The sequence below is a fragment of the Rhagoletis pomonella genome, unplaced genomic scaffold (assembly GCF_013731165.1).
Source record: "Rhagoletis pomonella isolate Grant_MI unplaced genomic scaffold, Rhpom_1.0 Rhpom_scaffold_00008, whole genome shotgun sequence".
Lineage (NCBI taxonomy): Eukaryota > Metazoa > Arthropoda > Insecta > Diptera > Tephritidae > Rhagoletis > Rhagoletis pomonella.
This window is the reverse complement of record NW_023458562.1, coordinates 36,088,738-36,115,557: the sequence shown is the minus strand read 5'-3', so window position 1 is coordinate 36,115,557 and position 26,820 is coordinate 36,088,738. Positions and strand designations below refer to the sequence as shown.

The window sequence follows — 26,820 nt, the reverse complement described above, 5'->3', positions numbered from 1 at the left end:
TTATTATTTTTTCCACTTCTAACACATTTTTTGCCAAAATTTTATGTCTTTGAGTCATTACTTCGGTTTAATTCCGAGTAAAACAAAATCATTAAAAAAATTATGAAGTTATGCCATCTTTTATAGAGAAACATTCAAATTTTTCCATACGAATTATTGAAACCTCGAAGTGAATCCAATTCAACTGATTCAAATTTTCAGTGAAATTACAAGGAAGTAATTTTGGAATAAATATTTAGAAAAGTTTTACTCGGAATTAAACGTTCTCTTTGGAGTAATAACTAAAAGAGACTATTTTCTTTTGAAATTTTGACGTAAAATGTTGTAGAAGTGGAAAAAATAATGAGCTATTAATTTATAAATATTGTAAAACACAATACTGTGCGGAAACTTTTTCTAGTGGGTTATATATAGTTGACATATAAACATTACACAACTAAATACTTAGTATTTACATATGTACATTCACATACAAATATTTTAATACCAGCTGCTCATTGTATGCGCCATTGTACGCCGAAATGCTAACATTTGTGCTTAATCCCTTCATTGTTTCAAGCTCTATGACGGAAGATGACAACTAACTTACCAGCTTGCCATGCTTTTGGTCTTATACAAAACCTTACAAGCATGCGTACATACATATGTATGTGTGACATGCTTTATTCATACCCAGCAAACAAAGTTTCAAACGTTTGAGAGAAATTTATTTCTCAATTTGACATCGAATGTTTTTCTCAAATGATTCTCAAATTGAAAACGACGAATACATTTTACACTTGAAATTCATTTGAGATTGATTTCAAGAAACATGGCAAGTGTCAAACGATATAAAAGTGTGCAGTTAAATCAAAAACTGTAAGAATAAAATTAAATTCAATTCTAAAAAAAAAATCAAGAAATAGAAGAAAATATTCAAAGAAAAAGCCCACAAATAGTGGATTTCACGTTTGCAATGATTTAAGAAGCTGCGGCCCTTCAAGACGAATTTATTAGAAGTTACTTTATCTTAATTGTTTCTTTTGTCATGTATGTACATCGTGAAGAAAAAATAAATATGAAATATACATTACCTATGATAAATTTTATTTCCACAAGTACAATTGATAAATAACCTTTGAAATTGATTTGAGAGTTAACCATATTCTCAAATTGAGATCAAACTCCCTTTTTTATTGAGAAAGTTGTAATTTTTAAATCAATATCAAATCATTTTCAAACGTTTGACATTTGAGAAAGGCTTTGATTTCAAATCATTCTCAAATGTATATCAAACCTAATTGTTTGCTGGGTAGTTACGTGCATTTACATACACACTTATTGTACTGTACATACATACTTAAGTGGTAAAGAGTTTGAAAATTTATTTATGGTTACAAAACTTGGCTGATAGGTTGATGATATTCTCTGTGCGGCTTTCTAGTTAACTTCATTTGAATTGTGTGCTAACGAAGAATTAAAACTTTCATTCAAAAAGTTGAAAATTTGATTTGGCTTATCGTAAATCAATTTGATAACAAAATTTTACCTCAAAACTTTTTACCTTAATTCATTTTAGGCCTTAAAGCGTTAAAGATTCAATAAAAAGGTCATACAAATTTTAAAGCAAAAAAATCTGAACAGCAGGTTTGTTACACACTGCTAAGGGTGGTTGTTTTGCCTGCTACAGCTGTACATGTGTATATGTGTATGTAAATATTTATCTTGCAGCGCAAATGGGTGTCAATAAACAGGCGGTCAGAGGGTGCGCTCGATGTAATGGTGATAAAGACATTAGTCGGATGAAGTTAACAGCAAGACATTTTTTTCTTTATTTATTTGTTTCTGAATGTATTTTTGTGTCGAGGGTTTGTGTGTTTTTTTTTTTGGTGTAAATCCGTGTGATTAATTGTTTTTGTCGCACTTCAGCGAACAGAGATTATCGTTAATATGAACGAAAATATGTATTTATTTATATATGTATGTATATAATCAGGGTGGATGTGCTTACATATGTACATATATTTCCTTCCTTCCTTTGGATGCTGGAAGAGGACCAATCTCTTGCAGGGCATGTGGGTCGAGAAGCATAACGCTGCCAACGACCCTCCACCCTCCAATGACTTGCAATAAACAGACTGGCTGTGCTTTTGATAGGAGCTTGGGGCCTCTTTTAAAGAATATTGTACCAGGATGGAAGCCTTCGTTTCAAACAGATAGGCTGGTAAAAGTTCTGAAGAAGGACCAAACGACAAAGCTGGAGTCACCCAAGAAGCCTGATAGCTCTTTAACTGAGACTAAGATTGAGCATCTCTCTGTTTTTCTATAGACTAAATTTCCTGGAAATCAGGTGAATGGGATAGAATTCGGGTGTGCAGTTGTGCTCTATGGCATAGATAATTAGTTTCTATCCCCCAGAAAGTTCAATAGCGCTTTCGGGAATAGGGAGTGAATGTGCGTAAGCTGTGGCCACATCGAACGCACACTTCTCTCACGTCGTTGGCAGACTGCATCACACTCTATAAAGGGTGCGCAGTGGTGTTTCACTGGTAGAGTCGCAGAACCGGCAAAGGCCATTTGACCATTTGACTAAGCAGGGCTGCAAACCGGTTTTGAACCGAACCGGTTTTTGAACCGAACCATCGCTTTTTTGGGGCTTCGAACCGAACCACGAAGCGAACCATTTTTATTTTGAAATGCCTAAACCGAACCGAAACCGTCCCCAAAAAATGGTTCGGTTCGGTTCGGTTCGGTTCAAAATCCACTAAAGCATTTTGCAATACACAACTTTGTCTAAAAATGCAACACTATGGTAAAACTGCAAACATTTTTGAGTACTTACTGGAATTAAACAAAAAGTGTTAGAAGCTTCCACTTAGGCTTAAATAAAGCTCTGAACTTTCGACTACAATCCCTAGAAATACAATCCCTGCAGCTTGACCCCAAGGTCACTTATTTATTGAACAGCAAAAACTGATTTTGGCACAATTATTTGTTTCAATAACACAATTTTCCAGTATTTTTTTATTGTTCAGCTTTAACTTTCAAAATCAGTGCAACACTGATTATTGCAATTATTCTCTCAAGTATTTTCTGTTTGTAACAGTTTACCTGTTTTCAGTCTGAAGCAATGTTCTGCGAAATTATTAAAATTTAAATTATTTTGGCGTTACATCAAAAGATGGCTCATCTGAAAAAGAAGTTTTCCCATCAGGTAAATAGAAAGAAAGTGTGCGGACCGTGGGGAAGTAAAATAACTTTCGGAAAAAAGGATCCAGGATAAATATTTCGAAAGAAGGAACAGCTCCAATTTTAAATTCTATGTATTTTTAATCGGGCAGTGATACCGAGTCATCCCAATCAAGCCGATTTTTGATAAATTTTTTCGCCATTTTGTCCGGTTCAGGCACAGCGTGCGCACTTTCATTGCAAATTTGTTAAACGTTACAATAATTTTTCTTTGTATAAGCAATTGTTCTCCTTATACATATACATACATACATTCATACATCCATATAAATTATAATGCAGTAAAAAGCTAGCAAAAAAATTAAATGCTCAATTCGGGCAAACTGTCAAGCACAAAACATATGAAATTGGTAGTGAAATGGTACTGTACATATGTGTATGTGAGTATTTGACAAACTAACAACGCAGTCTTCTCCAAATGTAACCCTTTTTCGAGTGCGGCGGCTTCCTTCGAATGGATTCGACATAAGCATATCTACGAGTATGCTTGACTGTACTACAATTTGCATATTTGTGTGGTAGCAATTTGTTTACCACACTTAATACAGATGTAAATACGTGCAATGCATAAAAACATTCTTAAATGCATCCATACATACATATGTACATATGTTTTTTAAGCATTTGTATTATAAATCATATAATGTTTGCTTAACTGCTAGAATTACAGTCAAATAAACATTCATAATAACGTCTGCAAAAACCGCATCTACATTTGTAGTGGTATTCATACAAACGAGTATGTACATCAAATTTATGTATGTACTTGTGTAGCTATGAATAATAGCATAGCTTCTTGGCACATTCGCATTCACTTGCTTTTCATTTGATTAGGCATCCGCAGTTAAGAGTGGGTGATTTAGGATTTACCGAGATTAGTTCATGTGCCTATTTATACATATAATTTGTGTAGGAAAAGCAACCGGAAATAAAGGAATGTAATGCTTCAAAAGCCGAAATGCTGAGCTCCTCTTTTGCCAGTACTTATACCTATTTACAATGTAGATTCACCGGTACGTTAGTATGTACTATGTAAAGCGGAAATCCAAGCAAGAAACTTATACTAAAAAGATGACAAAGCAAATCAACGCCACGATGCTAGACGATGGTTCGTAGGCGATGTTCCTTATTATTAAAAAGTGTCATTTGTACGCTATTCATGGTTTTCGTAAGATTTTCTTGTCAGTGAAAATGGAAATTTTTGATATCTTTCCAGTATAAGGGAATGCTCTTAATGTGGAAGCTTATTTATTTTATTTTATTTTATTATTGTAATACAAAAACAACAGCCATAAGTTATTTTTCGAGTGTTTGATACTTAATTAATATGTAGTTAACCGAATGGAAAAATACTTAAAAGACCTATTGATAGGAATGTTATTTTATACGTAAATACATAAAAGACTTACCTAACTAGAGGGCTATAACAACATTCAAAATTACAAAGCCTGGGAAAGCTCGTCATCTTACAAAAACCATGTAAGTGAAAATTTTAAACTTAGTACAAAAATTAGAAAAATTCTACAAATTTCTATCAAAATTTTGAGCATCTTATCTAAATTTCTAAGAAACCTTCTGAGTACGCAGTTTTGTAGCCCGTTAAATTTTAGTTTAATAAAGTGCGAATACCTGATTTTTGGCAATTTTTTTTTGTTGCTCATTTTCTCCATACAAAAAAATTTTCGAACTTTGTATGGAAGAAAGTGGGTGAACAAAACATTAACGGTACGAAGTTCTAGCTACAAAAGTACTGAAAAACTTTAAAAAAAAAAAACTGAAAACTGAAAAATTTCTAAAAAATCGAATTGAAAAGTTTAAAATTTTCATGAAAATTTGCTAAAACTCGTCGAATTTTTATAGTTTTATATTCTTCTTCTTCCTATTTGAGCCGAAAGGAGTGTTACTCAGGTGTACGTGGCGTATGAGTAACATTCTTTCCTGCTCATTTTTCAAATAAAAAATCTTTGCGTATTTTCATTTGACCACTCATTACTTCTTTATTTATCGATCGATTTTCTTCATTTGTAACTTGATTTCGTTCAAAAACGGCTAGCAAATGCAAAAATTTGGCACAGAGCCTGTTAGTTTAAAAATTTTTCTTCTGTTAAAGTTAGATTTAGTTTCATTTTTTCATAAAAAAATAAATAAAATCCTGGAACTATTAATAAATTTGCCAGAAACTGTCAGTCCTATCGGAAAGTGATGTATATATGGAGAATTTCATTAGCTTTGATTTGACGTCTCATTATTTATGATTGTTAAATTGGTTCGTAAGATATACGTGATTAAGTGGTACCACTATTTGTTTTAAGCTAAATAACGGTAAATTGCAAATATCCCGAAAACGTATCCATATAAAAAAAAATTAACTCCATTTTCGGAATACATAGAAATTGGATAGTGGCCAAACCAAAAATTTGCGATCCAGTGTAATCAATGCCATCTAATCCGCACCGTTCGTTTGATTTTCTAATATGAGGTGTCAAATTAAGTAGCTTGGACTGCAGATATGCAGTAAGGTATTATTTTTTTGAAGAGTTGCCACCTTTTAAAAATTATATTCAAATTAGTAAAAAAAAAAAATAAATCAATTTTTACAAACTGGGTATCAATCGAAATGATTTTGAAAAGCTTTGTTTCTTAGCTTAACTATAGGAGGGTTGCCATCTATTTAAAAAAATCAAATTCAGTTTGAATTAAGGGAATTAGGTAAGAGAAATACATATGTATCACCATAAATAAAATGTATCACTAATAAAATAATATGTATCACTAATAAATAATAATAAAGCTGGTTTCATAGTAAACGAAATTTTCTACTTTCTCGAAATTATATGTAACTGTCAACAGTGATGTGAGTGCCAAGGCGCGAATGCGCTGACTGTTTCTTTGAAGACAGAACATACTTCGTCATGTCCTCGTTTACTAGCAGACCCATTCGCTTTGCGAATATTACACAGAGAAAGATTTCAGCTGTCTAAATAAGGAAAATTTTCTCTATGAAAAGTTTCTAGACTAATACTCGCTTTCCCAGCAATTTCAATGGAAAATATTTTTTTATTTCTGTCAGTTTACATATAAAATATAAACACTTTAAAATAATTTTTTATTTAAGATTCGGTTAGTATATACTTAATTTACGTAACGTTACCTCATATATATTGGCCAAAGCAATATATTTTCGTTCAGGAATTTTTTGATTTTAGGCGGCCAAGTGACCATCAGCTGAAAAGAAAAATGCAAAAACAAAAAATTTTAGCTCAGTTTTATGTGAAATCGTCTTTAATTCATTTAAATACATACATATTTCTGTACATATGTAAGTATTTATGCCAAGTATTATTAAATATCCGTATAAATAAGAAGGCTTTCTTCTTGAAGAAAAATCATGGAGATATGTATCTCCTACCTTTTGTTCTATTTATTAGGTGGCTCTGTGTAAACGTGAGCTTGTTTAGCTAAACGTACAGCACAAAAGCGTTACAAATAAAAAGCACATGGTCATAGTTTTGATAAAAAATAATAACTTTGGCTTCTGACAACATAATAATACAATCCAGTTGATCTGTCACCTCAATGCCATTATCCACCATTTGTTGCGTTTTCTTCAAGCAGAAATCACCAGCTGCATTGCATCAGCAACGCATAGGGACGCGTACGCGAACCCCCACACCCCCACACCCACACACACACACACACACATATATTACAGCATCAACAAAGCACGACTAACCTTCCACTCAGCCGTGAGACACACATTTGTATGACAAATAGAAGAAGAAACAACAATGCAAGCAGACACAGGTGACCACGACAAATGAAAGTGTACCCAGTATTTTTGGCTTTTTTCTGGTTAAACACAACTTGCTACACCATTGTGCATGTGATTGGCTATAAAAAGAGTAGAAAATTAACATTTAACGCATTTGAAACTCTTAGAACCACCCGCATGGGAGAGCTTTTCGAAAGCTCAATAGCGCAGCAGCAGCAAAGGATAACTGGTGGCAAAGCAAGCGGGTCAGGCGGATAACGGAGCACGTACACAAACATTTTCTATCTTAAATGGCGATGCTGGCAGAGAAACGAATTCAGTTGCTCGCGACAACCGAAAGGAAGCTAACGAAGTGCCGCACAGCGCGAAATACTTACTACTAGTATTACTGTGCCAGCTGTTGTGAAGAAGTTGTTGGTGAGCAGGCATGCAAAGATGCAGAGCAAAGTTGGGGTATAACTATTACAGAAAAGTAGCAACAGTAGCAAAACTAAAGTGAAGCAAAAAAAAACAAAACATATGTACATTCAGCAAAAGCAATAGCAGCAAGCAAAAGCAAAACAGCAGCAAAAGCAAAATACTAGGTGTGCAAAAGGTGAAAAAAAAAAAAAAAATATGGTAAAATTTTTTCAGCAATTTGTGGAAATTGTAGAAAATACGAAAAATACGAGAGATGCGAAAAATAGTAAAAAAAAAAAAATAGCATAACGCAAAAAAACGTGTATAGTGGGAAAAGTAGTAATTTATGTGAAAAATATGCAAAATGAAGAAGTTACCTTAGCGCTTGTAGATCTCTACATAAATATGTATGTACATACATATATACTCGTACATTAAAACAGTGTCGCGAGTGAGCGATTCAGTAAGTGGGCGACCAGTAAGTAGGCGGGTGTGTGAGTGAGTGACAAGCATGGATGGTACTACTTTCATTGGCACAGCTATAGTGGCGTGAATAGCCAGTCAGTCAGTCAGTCGTCAGTTGGGGAACTCGGCTACCACTGATGCGTGATTTACGGGTGCTTCACTGGGGCGAAAACCACTAGTTCAAGTACGAAAAATAAAATACAGAAAACATAAATAAAAAATAGGAAAATGATGTGAAATATGCTACTTGCCATACTACATAAATACATATATAGGCAAGTTGGCAGTGAAAGCTCGCAGCGCGAGCGAGTATAATTTTGTGGCAGCGCATCGAAGTGTTAACTTGAAATTCCATCTCATGAATGAATGAATTTGTATGTATGCATGTTGCATATGCTGAGGCGCACGAGCAGGTATCTATGTATGTGATGTATGTATGTGTGTGTAAGTGCGCTTGTGCTTATGTTTGTGCTGGCGCGCTGATGTTTGCGCTCTATTGTGCTTGAAAGGCGACGTGAAAAGGCAAATGGGTTATACAAGTTGTTTGCATACAAAGCAGAATGGCGAATGAGCAAGCTTAGAGTGCTTGAAAAAATAGAACAACAACAACAACTAGAAGAACAGCAGCAAGGCAATAACAACAACATAAAACATAGTAAAAAGGCACTAGCGACTGCAACAACAAAGGCAATAGCAGCAGCAGCGTACAAAAGTGCCGTTGTGCGCCACAGAGTATGCAACGCAGAAGGCAACTAAAAGCAAAGCAGCGAAAACTTGAGCGCTCATTCAACTTAATGACAACACAATGCCGATTTAATTGACAAGTTTTATGTGCTTTGCCAGCAACAACAACAACAACAACAACAACAAAATCACAACCACAACAACCAAGCAGGAAATTTACGCAACTTTAATATGTACACCGCAAAACTTTGTTGTGGTTACGAAGGGCCGCCAAAGGCAAGCGATTTTTTATGAGGTCAGTCGCAACAGCGGGAAGCCTCAAATTTTTGCTACATACAAAAATAATAATCATAATAAAATCCGAATAAACTGCGGTATCTGGTATCTGGTGTAGCAACGGGCGCCGCCGAGTAATGCAGACTTGGCTTGCCGCTCGTTTAAGCCTGCGTGACGTCTGTGGTTTCGTCCTTTTTTATTTTGAATTCCTGTTTTGTTGTGTTTCACTGTATGCGTCTGTGTGTGTATCTATAATTATTTCGACTGCTTTTGTTGTGCTAATAAACAAGCAAACAAACAATTTACATAGCATAAAAGCAACAAAAACAAGACAAGCTTGACACTTAAGCTGTACATAATTTATCTTCAAGTGCCCATGGTGGCTGGCGTGTTAAACAAGCGAATGCGAAAGCAGAAGAGCGGCATACCACTGGGAGGAATTAATGAAATACTCTAAAATCATTTACAACAAGCTTTTTTGTCATAAAAAGGCACAAAAAAAAATAAAATAAAAATTCTTTGCTGGGTGCTTTTATGCGATGGTGAAATGAACTAAAAAAAAAATACTTTTCTGAGAGTATGTTAAGTACTAAAGTGACGAAGGACTTAGGCGATTAGTTTTAGTCATCTCATTGTTCCTTTATATTTATTAACTTATAATTGCTTTCTTTTTTACTGCTTCTGGCGCAAGGAAATAAGTTATTTGCAAGAATTTGTATAAAATTTGTACTAATTTCCGTAATTATTATTAATTAGTTACAACCTTTTTTTTGCCATTTTTTTGCCAAAGTTAGAGGTATTTTTCCTCTTGGTAGTTTATTGGTTTCAACCAACCTGACGCATAGTGTGTCGTGTGGAACAAGCTAGGTGGACCGAATTCATTCCCGGATTTCCAGAAAACTTTTCCAAGTAACTTTTTAACATAAAAGACATCTCCAAAGCTCCGACTGAAAAGTTTTTGTATGTCCTAAATTTTACTGTGGGGTGTAACAGTGTTCAGAAATCAATTTATAATCTTACTGAAAATCAAAAATATTTAAGTTGATTTTCTATACTTAAAAAAAAAGCCTCTCACATTGCGAAGGTCTGTAATTTTGTGTATATTTTCAAAAGTGAATCGCTTTTTTGGTGGTTTTAAAGGTCCGAAGGTATGGTACTATCTCGGAGCTAGATTTCGATAGAAATTTTCACCTCTACAGCTGTCTTAAGCTACGCGATGCTATGAAAGCTATTAAAAAAGATATGAAGAAATTTATCTACTATGAATCAAAAAAATAATATTAAAAAATAACTGCATGAAGTTCTCTCGCAAATAAAACAAAATGTTAATTATATTTTTTTTTTGTAAAGTCAATATAACGGGCAGCTCTATGATAAAAATGTGTAAAGTTACGTGTTAGACTTATCAAACGCTGGGCGCAACTCGTGGTTGAAAAATCTACTGAAGTCTCTGTACGTCTTAGGGGCAGCGGGACAATGTTGAGTATCCATATCGCCACATAATTATTTTAAACTTTTTTCATCGTATATGGGTGTTTCCAGCGGAAGGTCCACCACGACAAAAAAAAATAAAAGTTTTATATCTAACGTATTTACGGGCCGATTTGTCTGCTTTTTAAAATATATACTGGCTATGTAAGTAGAATCATGTTTGCATAAAATGGTCTTCCTAGGTGGTGCCAAGGTCGAGATATTTCGAAAAACCGTATTTATGGTCCGATTTGGTTCGAATTTGGCGTATGTGGTTGAAACATAATAAATCATAGATTTCTAATAAATTGACCCTGAATTGGCGCTGAAGTCAAAATATAAAGTATATTCTACATAAAATACATGTTTTATTTGCGTTGAAAATTCATTTTAAAGCAATATTAACAAAAATATAACGATGGAAATTTATGTCACGTGACGCCACGTCACGTCACGTTTCACACTTAAGGGTTGTAAAAGAGAATTGAAACAATTTGCATTAATTCAAAAAACTCTAAAACCAACTAAAATTGCTCCAAATCATATTAAAATAAGTTTCATGAAAATAGCCATCCACAATTCGCAGTTTTGCGATTTTGTAAGAAAAGAAAAAATCAACTTCCATTTTTTGTCACGTAACGACACTCTCTTTAAATGCTTATATTTCAGGACCAACAGTTCGATTGATTTCATTTTTCGGTTAAATATAGAGCTAATTATGTGCTCCATGAATATTTTGTTTTCACATATTTTTTATTTTTTTTTTTAATAAAATAAAATAAAAATTTGGTTAGACCCAGTGTTCGAAAATTAAAAATCGCAAAATTTTGTTTCCAATAAATTCGAGTTTAGCTACCCATATTTACCCCAGTATGGAAATCCATCAAGATATTATAAAAAAACCGTCGGTCCCATATGGGTTAATATTGCGGCAAAGACAAATAAAGATAAAAACAAGGAAAAAGAAAAATTTTCGAATAAAATTTTTCATATGTATCTAAATTATTTCAGTTACCACAATCCAATGGTTAATTTTGTATACATATCGTCACCGTTATACTAGAAGCATGAATATGCGAATTTACCAATCTTGGGTTATTGTGTTGACGTGATTAACCTTTGGACGTTATACCATGTGGGGTTTATTTTACAATGTCAGTTACATAAGTGTATAGTTAAGTCTCGTAAAGCTTTCAAACTTGATTTCCCAAAATGCCCAAAAAAATGTGCGTGATTCGAAAGTTGCCGTCGGTAAGTCGCCCGCCCATCTCTAGTAGTAGTATCAGCTGTATAATAAATACACATCTACATACATATATATTGTATATAAGTATAACAAATTGCACCTAAATATCCTTACCTCAGTATAGAAAGGCCATATCTAAAATGTGTGTGTTTTTACCAAGTATTTACAAAATTTTATAAAAACTTAAGTTCGTCAGTTGAAAATTCCTTCAAAATTCTGCTACTAATTTATTGATGTTTTTAAATTCTATTAGACCTTTAGTGAGTAATCTACCGACCTTTGTGCAAAGCTGATTATCGAAAGAAAATTAGTTAAGGCTTTTCTATATTACGGCAACGATATATACATACGTAACATAAATACATACATATGTACGTAGGTACATATGCCGTTGTATATTTGCCATTTGCAATCGAAAGTTTTTGCTTTCATAGCAGTGCTACTTACATACGTTTGTCTGTATTTACCGCCTTGTACAATAGAAAGTTCAAGGAAGTTCTGCAATAAGCAGGAAGAAAGGACATTGCAGTCTACTTTAAAGTTTAATGAGGTGCAAATGAAAGCAAGTACTTTGAGTAATATTTGATTCGTAAAAATAAAAACAAAAAAGCAATGAAAAGAAAAAAGCAGTAGAAATGATACTGAAATAAGAAGAAAATTTTACGCTTCAGTACGTTTTTTTTTTGGAAGAATGGTATTTAACGCTTTAATGTGAACAGATAAAAAATGAGAAAAATAAAAGAAACAGATAAATAAAGAGAAATGCGTTAAAACAAATTAGTGAAAATGCTTTTAGTGTACACTAACGTATTAGCAGTTTGTCCGATGAATGGTTTTGTGTTACAGGCTAACGAGATAGATACATAGAAGTAACTATATTGTAGTACAAGTAAAAGTATTACTGCTAAAATATTCAAGAAAATAATGTGAATACATTTGACTATGTTTCTACTACTTGATGCGATTAGTATTAAATGCTGAAGGCAGTACCACACCATCTTTCAGGTAACCTTCTGTGCTTTCAGTGCCCAGTGCCGCCCTCTTTCCACGTACTTCCTCAAGCAGTAGTTCAGACATAATTCAGTGACATGCACTTCGACCTCAAAGACAGAGTTAACTCGCCCCATGTTAGCGAAAAGGAGCCTTTTGGGTTGATGCCGACGCCATGATTAACCTTGGAGCCGTCAGTATACCAAATGTGACTGTCCTTCCGAGGTTTTGGTTATTCGTTGTTGCAGTTCATTTTATTTTGGAAGAAGACCGTGAAATTATGTCTAAAGGTAAACCTCGGTCCACAAAGCTAATGCGCAGTCCTTTATGTTGTCCTTTGACCTGAGAGAGGCAAGTGTAGAAGCGCCTCGAGAGCACCTTTTGGTGTTGTTCTTATCGCGCCAGTAATGTTCAGGCAGGCTAGTCTAGTTGACTCTATTTCTATCTTGTTAGGTGCAGTATATGCAGTCTAGGTCTGATGACCCAGTTTCGACCCTTGACTTCCGGCAAGACCAGATGGTATCCCTGTCCTTTTGAATAGCTTTACCTAGATGCAGATTCCACGATAGCTTGTCATTAAGGATAACTACCAGATATTTGACTTCGGAAGGGAAGTGTATCTTTTCTTCTTGAAGGGATGGTTGTAGCAATTTGTGCCTTTTCTTTTTCTTTGAAATCTCGCTGAAGAAATAAGCGGTTGGGGCCTTTCTTGTTTTCGATGGGCTTTCGAAATAGTCCTCCCTAAGGAAATTGACACTCTTAATACATAAACTGTATGTCGGTATTGACCTTATTAGGTGCATTAATCGCTTGCTTTATTAGGGCAACGCTTATGTGCAGAGAAAAGTAAGTAGGGTTACCCCAAAAGGATGAGCTCGCCCTATGCTACTTTTTAGTAAACGATCGACTGGATACTTTGGAGAGTCGTGGGTGACGGGTGGTTGCCTATGCGAACAACGTAGCACTGATGCATAGTTAGAGAGAAGTTCCTTGACACCCTGACGGGATTTATGCAGGGATACCTTAACTTGGCCGAAAACTAGACAGCTAGTGCGGCTAAGGCGTGAATCGTAATAAGTTGGGGTTTGTTATTTTCTTACCAGAAGATATAAAATCCCTATCTTCCCTCTAACACTCCCTAACAGGGTAAAGTATCGGAACTTGATTCTTGACGGCAAACTTTCCAGCAGGCCGAATATTGTTTTATAGATATGCGAGGCGTCGGTAGCCTTGTATTGTTGCAGATAACTATTGGAAAGCGGAGGGTCATCTCGCCAAGCGTCATGTACTGGCTCAATGGCATTATATTGGAACCAATTTTACTGTATGGCACTCTTGTGTAGTGGACCCCCTTAATAAGGTAATGATCGTTAAGTGTCTGGAGAAAGTACAATAATCTGCCTCAGTTAGACACTTCGAACCACCTCTACTCTTGCGCTTAACGCAATGCTAAGCCTTGTGCCCGTAACAGCCATGCTAAGGGGATTGAGCTATAAATTCGTTTCCAGCTATGAGAACTCTGGAATTCTAAGTAGCTTCGAGTTTATACTGCCCCGAATCGATCAGTGCATACCGATTCTGGGTCCGAGCAGATGCTTCTCCATTCACTTTCCCTCCAGAGATGACTAAGTATCTGTAGAAGTATCTGAAACCATGGGCCTGTGGACATTTTTACGGATAAGTCGAAACTGAATGTAAAGTTGAGTGGAGCAATCTTCTGCGAGCAACTCTCCATAAAATATCAATTTACGCTTTCGAGTTATAACTGGTACTTTACGTTGGAGTTATATCTGGTAATTGTTCTATCGGAGTTCATGGGCTTATACTAAACACCACCTCAAGTACCTATTGCAGCAGCAGTAAAGTGGGAGATGAGTTGGGCTTAAAACTTCAACGCCTTGAATCTCACTTATTTCTTGCATCTTCATTTCCTGTATGGGGAGAGTCTTTTGAAAAATAGTCTAATGAAATGAGTTAGCAAAAAGGCGATATACAGTCAGAGTTAAGAATATGCACACCCTGAAGTGTTGACGATTCTATTTGTTTATATTTTCCATACCAAATGTTTCTTATTTTATTTTTCTTTATAAAAATATGTGACCTGGTCTACGGAAAGGGGGCTTAGGTGTCAAAAAATCAATTTTCACTTTTTGGTTGATTCGGATGGAAGATGAGATGCTTTTTCACGTGGTGAAAAGCAGAAAATCCTAACTTGCTTAGAAGTGTACTAAAAATGTAGAGAAAGAAGAGTAAAAATACGACAAAATATAATTTATTGGTAATGAACAAAATACATTGAATTATAATAATAATATTCCGACCAACAACAACACTTACTGGACGTCCGGCGCGGAGAACAATTAACGAGATAATGAGAAACTGACGAAACGAGTTGCTTACTTTTAACAGCTTTTTCACAGAAAACTAGTTTTCGCACGTAAGCTCCCTTTTCGTAGACCAGGTCACATATAGTTAATTCAACAGCAAAAACCACAGTAATAATTTTTTTAATTTCATACAGAACTCAGGAAAATGCAAGATATACCAAGAAATTTTCATTCAAATTCTCAATTTTTCAATTCGATTTCTTAGAAATTTTGAGTATGCAGTTTTGTAGTGCATTCAAGTTTAGTACAAGTTTTTGATATTTTTTTTTTGTCGAGGGTGTTGCGCATTTTCTTCCATATAAAAATAGATTTTGATCATGCGCTATATGGAATGCTCAAAAATCAACGGTAATTTTTAATGACCTGAAACTTGCAGTTTGGAAAATTTGCGATACAAATTTCTTGGTGTTTCTTGCATTTTCCCGAGTTTTGTATGAAATTAAAAAATAGATTATTGTGGTTTTTGCTCTTAAATGAAATTTTTGGTATGAAAAATATGTATAAACAAATAGAATCGTTAAAACTTCAGGGTGATCAGATACAGATCAGGGTTGCTGCGAATAGTATTCCGAAATAAAAGTCTCTTCCGGATAATAAACAAACCGCTTATCCAAATTAAACAAGTTTGGAATCAAATGAACACTGAAATGTCTAAACGAGGAAAGCCACATATTGAAAAACATTTCAACAATAAATGTTAATTATTTACCATAGAACAAACCTTGTGTCAGGTATATGCATTTCTTTAGTATTAAATTATAAAAAAAAAATATATATAAATAGAGGTCGTTCGTTATTTCTGTTTAAAAGCTATTTCAGTCCTCTTTCATATGATACCAAATTTGTTTAATTTGGACAGGCCGTTTGTTTATTATCCGGAAAGGACAGATAACAGATCAATTAAGCACAAAAGGCAATAAGTGACATAGAACGCTTTGCAGTATCACCGACTATATAAAAAAATTAAAACGTCGAAACATCAGGGTATGCATGGTTTTGACGCTGAGTATATTTAATTCTTGAGTGAAAGCGGCCCAATGTGATTAGCAGATTTCAATGAGAACTGTATTTGATTTACATAGCTACCAGTTTCTAAGCTTTCACCTGTATACTGGATTAATCAAAAAGTTGATACTCTCTGTTACAGGGCGTTATTGTACGAATGCGTCTTCATAGGGTAATCTGAACTTAAGTCCTGTGCGACACGCCTTGACCGACTTCAATCGGGACCAAAATTTATATGTGATATGTACGATTATAGTATCCACTTTGGGTATTAGATAAAAAAAAAATATTTTAATTTTTTCAGTCTCCGTGAGGAATCTGAGCTTTGCCCCCTCTGCTACACGCCTTAAATGTCTCCAATCAGGACCAAAATTTGTAATCTGAACTTAAGACCTGTGCGACACGCCTTGACCGACTTCAATCGGGACCAAAATTTATATGTGATATGTACGATTATAGTATCCACTTTGGGTATTAGATAAAATAAAAATATTTTAATTTTTTCAGTCTCCGTGAGGAATCTGAGCTTTGCCCCCTCTGCTACACGCCTTAAATGTTTCCAATCAGTACCAAAATTTGTATGTGATATATTCGACTATAGTAGCATCGAGGTAGGGGTTGAGGCTTAGGAAATCTGATGTAAAAATTTGCTTCCTACATTTAAGGATCACCCTAATGTGCTCGTATATATATATTTTTTAATATTTCTGCATTGCATGATTGCAATAAAATTTATACACGTTTATATATGTAGCTGAACTCTTGCTCTACTATCACTTAGTTCTCGGGTTAGAATGAATAAATTTTCGATCTCATTACATACTTATTTGTATATGAGTTGGAAAATTATTTTAATACATTACTCTTAACACAGTTAATTTTGTCTGTACTACAGTAAGTGTGGTTGACGTATTTATTTACATGCAAAGATAAATACTTATTTGTTTTCAAGTGTACATATTGTACGAATTGTCTCTCTTTCAATTCATTATTTAAGAGCATAATTACGATGCAATACAACAAGTGGAAATTATTAAAACCCTTAAGCGGAATTTAACTAGTTGATTATATGCATGTTTATACATATATAGAGCACTATTTGTGTTTAAATTTTACTACTTACTCGTTGTACAAATGTATATACTTACATATGTACATATGTATGTACATTAGACTGGTTCAAAAGAATTTTCTATTTCTTTTCAAAATCCTTTGTGAAATATTTTCGGGACAGCGAAAAATACGCGTTTCAAAAGCGCAGCCCCTAATATTAAGCTTTGGAGGTCGGTCATTGCGACCATATCCATATCCATAAACGTACATACATATGTAAATAACAAAGGCAAATTTATTTTATTTTTTTTAATTTCTAAGATTTTACAACTCGTTTTTAATAGTTGATTTCCACCAAGCCTTAACTACAGTTTAAGAAAAAAACCTTTCCGATCACCCCATGTTGGAATTATTTGAACTGAGCTCTTAACTGCGGCTATAAGTCAAGGTAAATTTTTGAAGGAAGGCTGGGAAAGTGTCATAATTTTTCCATAAAATCACTGCTCAAGGTTAAAGTTAAACATATAAAAATTTAACCTTTTTTTAAATTTTCGGCGTATCACTAAATTTCATAATTTTTTTATAATTTTATATTTTTTTTATAATTTTATAATATTAAATTTTCTTTGAGAAATATCATTCAACTTAAATTATTAAATTATCAAGTTTAACATCTTTAAAAAGGTGATTTTTTCGTATGGACGAAAAATTTGTCAAAAATCAACAGTAAGTCTAAGCTACTTCGAACTTGCACTTTATTATACTAAAATTTAATGAATACTCAAAATTTTTCTAAGAAATCGAATTAAAAAGCTTGTATATTTATGAAAGTTTGTGATTTTTTTTTTTTAATTTTGCACAAAGTTAGAAACTTTGATGTATACAGTTTTTGTTTAAAGAATAAACTATAATTTTTTTAGAAAAATAATTAAATTAAATAATAACAAATTTTAGTAGTAAAAACTTGCCAATATGTGGGTGGCGTATAATTGTGATACACACTTTATAAAGTTTAACTATTCAGAAATTGTTAAATGAAAGAAAATTAGAACATGTAAAATTTCCAAAGAAAATTTTACGATATGTAGTGATAAGTATTAACATTTTGCCGCATGATTTTTTTAACATTAAATTTTTTATATGTCCGACTTTGACCTTTTCTGGAGGAATGAATTTTTGAAGAATTCATAAGACGCTTTTTATAGCCTAAAATTAATATCTAAAAATCTATCGCTCGTTCCGATACGTTGACTTACTTACATACATATAAACGAGTTGTAAAATTTCAAAATATGTGTAAAAAAAATCCTGTGTTATTTATATGGAAAATAAAAATTCGCCATGAGCGACCTTTCAATTTTAATATTAAGAGCTTCGCACAAGTCTTTCTGGAAATAAAATTATTATAATTTTTTTTTTTTGAATCTGTCTAATGTACATAGCTATGTATGTATATTCATATGTAAGTATATATTTTCACAAACATACATAAAATGTTACCTAAATAAAATACATCTACAGATATGTATTTACTTTGCTCCATTTGCATAGATAACGAACGTACGTGTTGGTTTTTGTGCTCTATTAACTTGTTCAGTGTTTTTAATTGCAAATTTATCATATTTCACACAGCAAAACATATGTTTGTAGTTATGTAAGATATCTACATCTGTATGCATGTTCGCACAACAAATATTTATGGCGCTATTAATTTATTCATTTTTTAATTATCCGTTAGTGAAATTGCTAAATAAATGCATATTCACGTTTCGCTAAGTGATGCTGTAAATATTAAAGTAGTATAAATAAGTATACATATGGTGTGTATGTATGTATGTATATACAGCGGCATATTTCCGTATATATGAATGTACATATGTATGTAGAATTTAGTAGCAAGCTTAATGTGATTCTTCTAAAGTGGAAAGCAAGTTGTAAAATATATTCTATGACCTTGCCAAGCGACATGCATGTAGTAGAAGTAATTTTCTAATGAAGTGTCCTTTGAGAATTGACACCTTGAAAATTGCAATTTTAATTTGAAAAGTTGTTAGAATTATTATAAACGTGTATGCTGGTAAAGTTAAAAAAATACACGTATGTACGTACATATGTTTGTACATATGTATGTAACTATGAAGCAATACACCCCAGCCAACCAAATATCCGTAAACGTATCCGAAATGGGAAAAGATTCCGTATGAAAATCGGATGTTTCATCCGTTATCTGATGCCATTTTCGTTGGTATTTTCGATACGTTTTCCAACTAAAGTGTACATCCGATATATAAGCCGTTCAGTGCACACATCGATTAACTCCAAAATTATGTTTTTCTTATAGTTGTCTGAATAAATCTTTAGCTTAATACGCCTTCGTTCTGAACTACCCAGACGCGTTTTCGTAATGTAGTTACTGAAAACAAAACAAGAAATAAATATTAGATTCAGCAATTATTTAAATTTGCATAAATACTTTTTTAATATAATTATACTTCAAATTGTTTTGTTACCTCAAGTAAATATACACTCTAAAAGAAAATGTGTTTAAATTTGCGCATATTAAGATAGGTAACCAGTGTCCTCTCTTAATGAATGAAAACTTACATACCGTTTTAATTAAATTAAACACTGCTTGTTTACATTTACTTATCATATGTGTGGCGAAGAAAAAATTTGAAATTTTTTGTTGAATTCTAAACATTTATTGTTCACAATTTCACAGTTTACACATAAAATGTTTAAAATTTGCTCTAACCAATTTTTGCTTAAATTTACGTATATAAAGAGAAGTAACCAGTTTCCTCTCCTAATGTAATAAAATTAAAAAGTGGCTGTTTACTTTTACATGCTACCAAACTTGTCGCGTAAAGCAAAATTACACACACAATGTTTAAAATTGAGTAAATATGAGCACTAAATGTTTATTATTAAAAAAAAAATAATATTTTTACTTTACAATTTTTTGCAGTTTTAAACACTTCATGTATATATTTTTGTGTATACTTTAAACATCTCATGTTCAAAATATAATTTTCATGTTCAAAATCAAATCTTGCACATCTTGTGCGTGCAGAAAGCTCGTCCAAGTCCATGTATTCATAATGCCTCTGTAGCGCTCACTGCTGACCGAAATGACGTTTTCTAAGATAAATTAGCCAATGATGCCACCATTCCGAAATCCGCACCAAACTGTCATTATCTGATGATGCATTCGCTTCTGGATGATCACGTGCGGGTTTTCCGATCCCAAAATGCAACAGTTTTGCTTGTTAACATACATACATACGTATGTATACATGCAAAAATATAGGCACAATTATGTGTGACTTAATTCAATACTCGTATTTCGTTTAATTTGCGGAAATGACGCTAAAAGTTTATAATTAAATTTAGTGCACAGGCGTACAGAGAAATTATTTACAGAAAGACGAAAATGGCAAGTAAATTTAATTTTATTTTTTCTCAATTATACGGCAATGAGTTTATTTGAAACATATGCATGTACATAAGTACTATATGTTTACCTCCAAATATACATATCGTTACCTAAAGGTGAAAAGGTGACAAGTCCACTTTTTTTGAAATTGTTCAGGAGAGACGAAAAATAGATGTAGTTTCGCATTAACTGTCATTCTGCATCAAAAAATAAATTTTGAAAAGAGTGGACTTGGCATCTTTTCACCTTTAGGTGGCGATATGTATATTTAGCTCATATATTCATATGTGTGGGCGATCATAAAAATTCATTTAACTAACAGCAAACATCGCGGTCTTGCTTTATTGAAATGCAAAAGTAAAAACTAAAACGATGTTAAAAATTTATTAGTACATTTAATGGCAAATTTATGATGCATTTCTTGCCAAGAGACATTAATCGTTGGGTAGAGAAGGCATTATGCGTGTTTGCGGCGGGAAGGGTGCCATTTTTCGATTTTTGTCCTTATAAGCAAATAAGTACGCAAAGATTGCCAACACTTGCCTGATGGTTCAGTGTATCGTTGTTATGGTTTGTGAAGGTGTCAGGTGCCTTCTTAAGAGACCTTATTCTTTTGATAAAATTTTATGGGCACAGGAGTCCTAAAGCAGCGTCTCTATGGACTCGCATTTGTGCGTCCATAATTCCCTATTTAAATCGTCGAATAAGTTTGAGTGCATTCCAAAAAAAAAGTCAAAATACAAAGCATCTGCATCTTTTATTTATAAATCACATTAGAAGAAAAAGTCTAACTTGCGCAACCTAGTAGAAAACTAGCATCTAATCGTGGCTGCGCACATTTGGCATTGAAATCTACTGAGGTTTCTAAATAAAAGCGACTGATGCTTTGTATATGCCTGATGCCTTGTTAGTCAGTAAGTGAAACCTTGTACTCTTCCACTGATGTGATCTTTTGGCTCGATTAAAATGTCAAATCAAAGAGATCAATTAAATGTCAATACACAAAATATATATCTTTCTTTATTTCCTGTAAAATACTGGTACATCTATATATGTATATATGTAGATGCTTTTTCTATTAACGGGCACTTACATATGTATGTTGTTTTAAATATTTTATTTCTTACACGCAGCTATTTTGCAGCATCAGACATTATGGAGCTAGTTTCAAAATCAAATATGAGCACATTAGAGGATCGTTCAACAAAAAGTATGGGTAAGTCATTCAACTAGATATGTATGTATGTATAAATTTTAAATTTTTTACGCCGAGCCACTATTATTCAGTGGGACTCTGGTTTGAATCCCGAACTCAGCCAACATCTAAACTAAAAAATTATAAAGCGATCGCTGATCGACAGCAAAAATTAGGCGGGGAAAATGTTGGAAATCACGAAGCATAGATCTATGGAATAGAATATATGTTCAGACAGTTCAAACATGGTTTCGCAAATGACGCTTGCCACTTGATTTTGGAAGATCAATGTCCTCGCATGTTTTCAATAATAAAGGCAGTTGCCAAGCAGACATAAACTAATACACAAGGCGTACTTAATATATGGTGTCAGAATTTTAATTTTCCTTCAGTTTTGTTTTTCTAGAAGTACATAGTATGTACCAAGGCACATTGAACAGGTAGTATCAGTAGCGCAGCTGATTTGATTTTTTTCAAATTATTTGGTCTCAAAAACGTCAAATATTTTTAATTTCTTCTCACAAAAATTCTAAGTTGTTAAAATCTCTTTGCATGTGAACCCTTTTTCCATACAAAAGAAGTTATTGAATAGCAGCTTTTGCAACATTCGCTCAACTTAGCAGCACAACCCTTGATTACCGGGCCTTGCAAAGGATGGACCAATGCTCCGAGAAGCAAACAAATTTACTAAGAAAGAAAGTGGCAACAATTTTTATTTTTTCCAATTTCGCCATATTGGATCCGCCATTTTGAATTTCGAAAATCTGACATCATATTCGAAACCAGCGACCTCATAAACTATGTTTCAAATCAATTTGGTTACTTCTCGACTTTTGGCCAGCAAATGATAGTCGCAAGACCATAGTGCGTAGGAGTGTTGTTTTGTTTCAAAGTTTATTGATCTCAAGTACTCCGGTTCTGGTACTTACTCAACAGATTCCAGTTTTTATCACTATAATGTTAATTGTAAATTGTCTGTAAATTAAAGCTTACCAAAAAACGTTAAACTCCTTCTAAGGAAGTATTTAGGCTAGGTTAGGTCCTTTACACTCAGCGGCGTGCGGCGAACTCTTTTTTTTGTTTTTTTGCTTGTAAAGTGGTCTAATGTGCACGCAAACATATTCATTTATTTTCAGAAAAACTCAAAATGTTAGACATCACACGAGACAGACCGGTTAAAGTAGCTGTTAAGGTGGCTGTACCAGTGCGAGATCATCCAAAGGTAAATACGACTAATAGAACAAAACTACGCCTATCTATACAAAAGCTACTTTTTCCATTTTATTTAACTAATTTTCCCTCGGTTAATTGCCTCTCAGTTCAATTTCGTCGGCAAATTATTGGGGCCCAAAGGAAATTCTATGAAACGTTTGCAGGAGGAGACAATGTGTAAGATGGCAGTGTTGGGTCGCGGGTCGATGCGCGATCGCAAAAAAGAAGAAGAATTACGCGCCAGTGGTGATAGTCGGTATGCCCATCTATTCGAGGATTTGCATGTAGAAATTTCAACATTTGCTGCGCCCGCCGAAGCACATGCACGCATAGCATATGCGTTGGCTGAAGTGAGGCGGTTTTTGGTGCCGGTGAGTTTATAGTTCTTGAAATCTTGTTGTTTGGTTTTCCGCATACCAAAAGTGTTTAGAATTATAAATGATTAAGCCTGATCTGGCTGTCCGGCCAACCGTGGACACAATAAGTGGACCTACAATTGGGATACCGATAATTGAGCTTAACAAATAGAACGTTGATTTTTTTAGATTTTACTTAATTTAGCAAAGCTCTTCCATTGTACTAAAACTTCCCCACACTCCCTTTAGGACTATCACGACGACATACGACAGGAGCAGATGTGGGAAATGCAAGCGCTGAGTTCCTCATCATCCCTGACCTACACCGACGATCAGCATAGTCCCAATCGTGGTGGCGTCACCGATATGGATACATCGAATGATGATAAGCTGGAGATGGAACCTAACGGCATGGAGTGCAATACACTCGACAAAAATGATGCACAACAGTTGAGTCTGAGTAGTGAACATCACCAGCAACAACAACATCACCAACAACAACAACAACTCCAACAACAACAACGCAATTTGCACCATTTACTACACCAACCGCCGCCGTCAACACGTGGCCCCAATCCTACAGTCGCCGTAGCAGCTTCCCATCATCACACCAATCTTTTGCCGAACAGCACTGATGGAGGAGGGCTTTGTCAGAAAACGAATGTCACTAGCGCAGCAACAACAAGTAAGTTAGCGCATTACAATCCGTCATATATGCATACAAACCACATACCTGAGTGAGAAACCACAATAATTTGGCAATTAAAGTGAATTCCTTCCCACTAGTACATCCGACTGCCATGACAGTTGCATTACAACATCAATTGACCGCCGCTGCTAGTATTGGTAACTTGTTGAAGCCATCGGCGACTACATCAGCGGGTGTGCCTGCAGTGGCTGATTTACACACAGCGGCAGCAGCAGCAGCAGCGGCGGCGGCGGCGCAACACTCCAACAACGCTACGGGCATACCGTTGTCGAGCGATGCTGAATCGCCCATGGCAGCCACATTGGGTTTGTTGGATCCACCCACGAGCGCATTGTTGCATCCGGCGTTGCGCAGTGTCAAGGCAATCAATATTGGTGAGTTACTGTGTGGTGGAGGGATGAAAGGGACAATGGGGGGGGAGGGGTGTGAAAAATATAATTTGCGGTATTGATGTTGTTCTCCTCTCTATTTTCGTTTTAGCCGGTGGCCTGGCACGCAAGCGTCCACTTTTAGGTGTGCCCCGTTCAACTATGAATCCAACTAAGCGAACTGTTATGACTTTACTCGCAAGAGCTAAAAATTCGCAGGCTTTACATGCGGTACGAAATCCAATTGCAGCCGCTACGGCGGCTAGATTCGCTGAGTAAGTACATAAACAACACATACATAAGTATTTATGAGTTGAAAGTACATTTAGGTGGGAAGTATTTTTGTGGGTTAGAATTGGTTTATGCGGTTATAATGACGGATTTTCACTGGGCACTGCATGACCAAAAATTTTAGTGACAGATGTGGGCATTAAAAATTTGTAATTTCATTACCTCAATAAAAATATGAATGGTTGATTAATGACTATTTTTGTAAAAGTAGTGGCGCGGGAATTTTTTAATGCCTAATTTTGAATCGGCCATAACGGTTATAACTTTTTTTTAAATTACTTTTTAATGATTATTTATTGAGTTTTATTTATTGCTGAACAAATGATAGCAATTTTTCTAGTTTTTTACTTCTTTGCTTAGTAAATAAATGTTATTTTCTTAGCTTGGAATATTTTTATTTTTTTTTTGCTTAGAAGGCCAAAGTAGCCTTTGGTGTTTTCCTTAAAGGCGAATTCATCGTACTAGTTCAGAAGTTTTCTTCCATGTGCTTATTGCTGTGTTTCTCTCTCTGGGAGAGCAACTTTGAAAAGTTCTGAACACTTTTGAGCTTTTAACTCGACATCAACTTCAGTTTAAAACTAGAACGAGAATCCGCTTTAAGGAGCGGTAGTTAGCTCAAAAATCGCCAAATAAATGCCATTAAAAGTAAATATGTAAAACTCGTACGGTTAAGGACTAATATGTACTAAGGCTAAACCCAAGACAAATCCCAAGACGAACCGATTAAGGCAAAAAGAAAATCCCAGGATGAAGACCGAGACGAATACGAAGATGGAAGCGATTATTACGAAGGCGAAGACGAAAAAGAGGCCGATTAAGTATCTGAAGACAAGAATAAAAAAACACGAATACGAATAAGGCGACGAAGACGTATGGGAAAACAAATCAGAACACGACTACGAAGTTAAATACGAAATTTAACACAAAAACGACAAATGACATTACAATTGTGATTACCATTACCATTAGAAATACGACTACTATTGCCATTAGATACCAACTATTCCCATTACCATTACCATTACGTAGTTGTCGCCAATACCATGGCCATTACCACCATTATCTCTATCCTTGTCCTTTTCTGTGTGCGTTTGCATGAAAAGAAACCAAAAAAATCATTTATTTTCTAAGCAAAAATAAAACTTGGATAATAACGATTATTTACCCAGGCAATAAATACAACTAAAAAAATGATAAGTATTCTCTGAGCAAAAAATACAAATATTAAAATATTTCTCATTTATACGCCTAGTGGACAATGTGCGAAAAATATATTTGTTAGGCTATGGACACTTCTGTAAATTTTATGTATGTTGCTGTGATAAATTATTTGCAAATTTTAACTAAAATGTAAGCGATTAGGAATATCCGAATCAAAAGCAGAACGTCGCTTGACGCGCAATAGCTCGTATCCGCCAAATGCAACACCACGTATGAAGTGGCACAGGAAAAAAATTGTTTTCGTTATCCCGTCTAAATTTTTGCCTATTTCCCAATTTTATTGGTAAATAATTACAGTAGAAGTTCATATTCAAATGTTTTGAGGAAAATAAGTTTTTTTTGCTATCTTGTGAAATTTACCTTATACGTGGTTTTACATTTGACTGATATGTGATTTGCACACCAAACTACGATAAATAAATTATTCACACCAAATATTTAGTTTCCAAATGCAACCCTACAACTTTTCTTAAAGATTTCAATACCATCTTCGAAAATGTTTTCCCATTCTTTCAGTCCTTTACAGATGCTTACCTCCCCCTTCATTTTATCATCACAGCCAATGGATCAGTCGATGCTAACATTTCCTAAAGAAAGTCTAGCACAAGGAGTCTAAGTACTGCAACAAAAAAAAAAAGGTATTTTGAATTGAAAAATTTTGATCCTTATTGAGCCCGCCTCCACCTACACACCAATGTACTACAATTAAGATATCACAAAAATATTTAATGAATATATTTAAACTTAAACAAAAACTCGCCCAACGCAAATAAAAAATTTAACTTCAAAGCAAACAAACGTAAAATGTTAAATAAAAAAAATAACTAAATAAATGAATTATACAGATATTTATACAATTATACCTAAACTTATCGGAATGTTGAGGTTGACGACACATTACGAGTATTATGAGGAAACACATCTTTAGGGACTAACTGGCAACATAAGTGTACACGACAAGTAACTTTGAAAAAAAAAAAAACAAAAACAAAAACGAAAAACCAAAAACAACCAAATCGCAATATATTTTATTTACACATTAAAACTAAACACTTAA

General features: G+C 34.3%; 2 protein-coding genes across 6 annotated transcripts in view; one reads left to right on the top strand and one right to left on the bottom strand.

Annotated features, from left to right (window-relative positions):
- Positions 1–6,415: 6,415 nt before the first annotated feature.
- The window catches only part of LOC118744756, a 94,994-nt gene continuing 74,589 nt past the window's right edge, over positions 6,416–26,820 (bottom strand). The window contains exon 14 of the mRNA XM_036478051.1: positions 6,416–6,453. Coding sequence (XP_036333944.1) covers positions 6,431–6,453 — 23 coding nt within the window. The 3' untranslated portion in view covers positions 6,416–6,430. The remainder of the gene's footprint in view (positions 6,454–26,820) is intronic.
- LOC118744760 (branchpoint-bridging protein) lies at positions 7,312–26,383 on the top strand. Of its 5 annotated transcripts, none has more exons than XM_036478065.1 (8): positions 7,312–7,584; positions 21,545–21,627; positions 22,743–22,828; positions 22,926–23,189; positions 23,424–23,859; positions 23,943–24,257; positions 24,364–24,526; positions 26,280–26,383. In XM_036478065.1, exons 2-8 carry the CDS (start codon positions 21,567–21,569, stop codon positions 26,377–26,379), a joined length of 1,425 nt encoding a protein of 474 aa, XP_036333958.1. In that variant the 5' UTR covers positions 7,312–7,584; positions 21,545–21,566; the 3' UTR covers positions 26,380–26,383. The 5 variants fall into 5 exon arrangements, with proteins under 5 accessions (XP_036333958.1, XP_036333960.1, XP_036333957.1 ...); XM_036478067.1 differs by having other exon boundaries at positions 7,312–7,595; positions 23,961–24,257; XM_036478064.1 differs by having other exon boundaries at positions 7,312–7,595.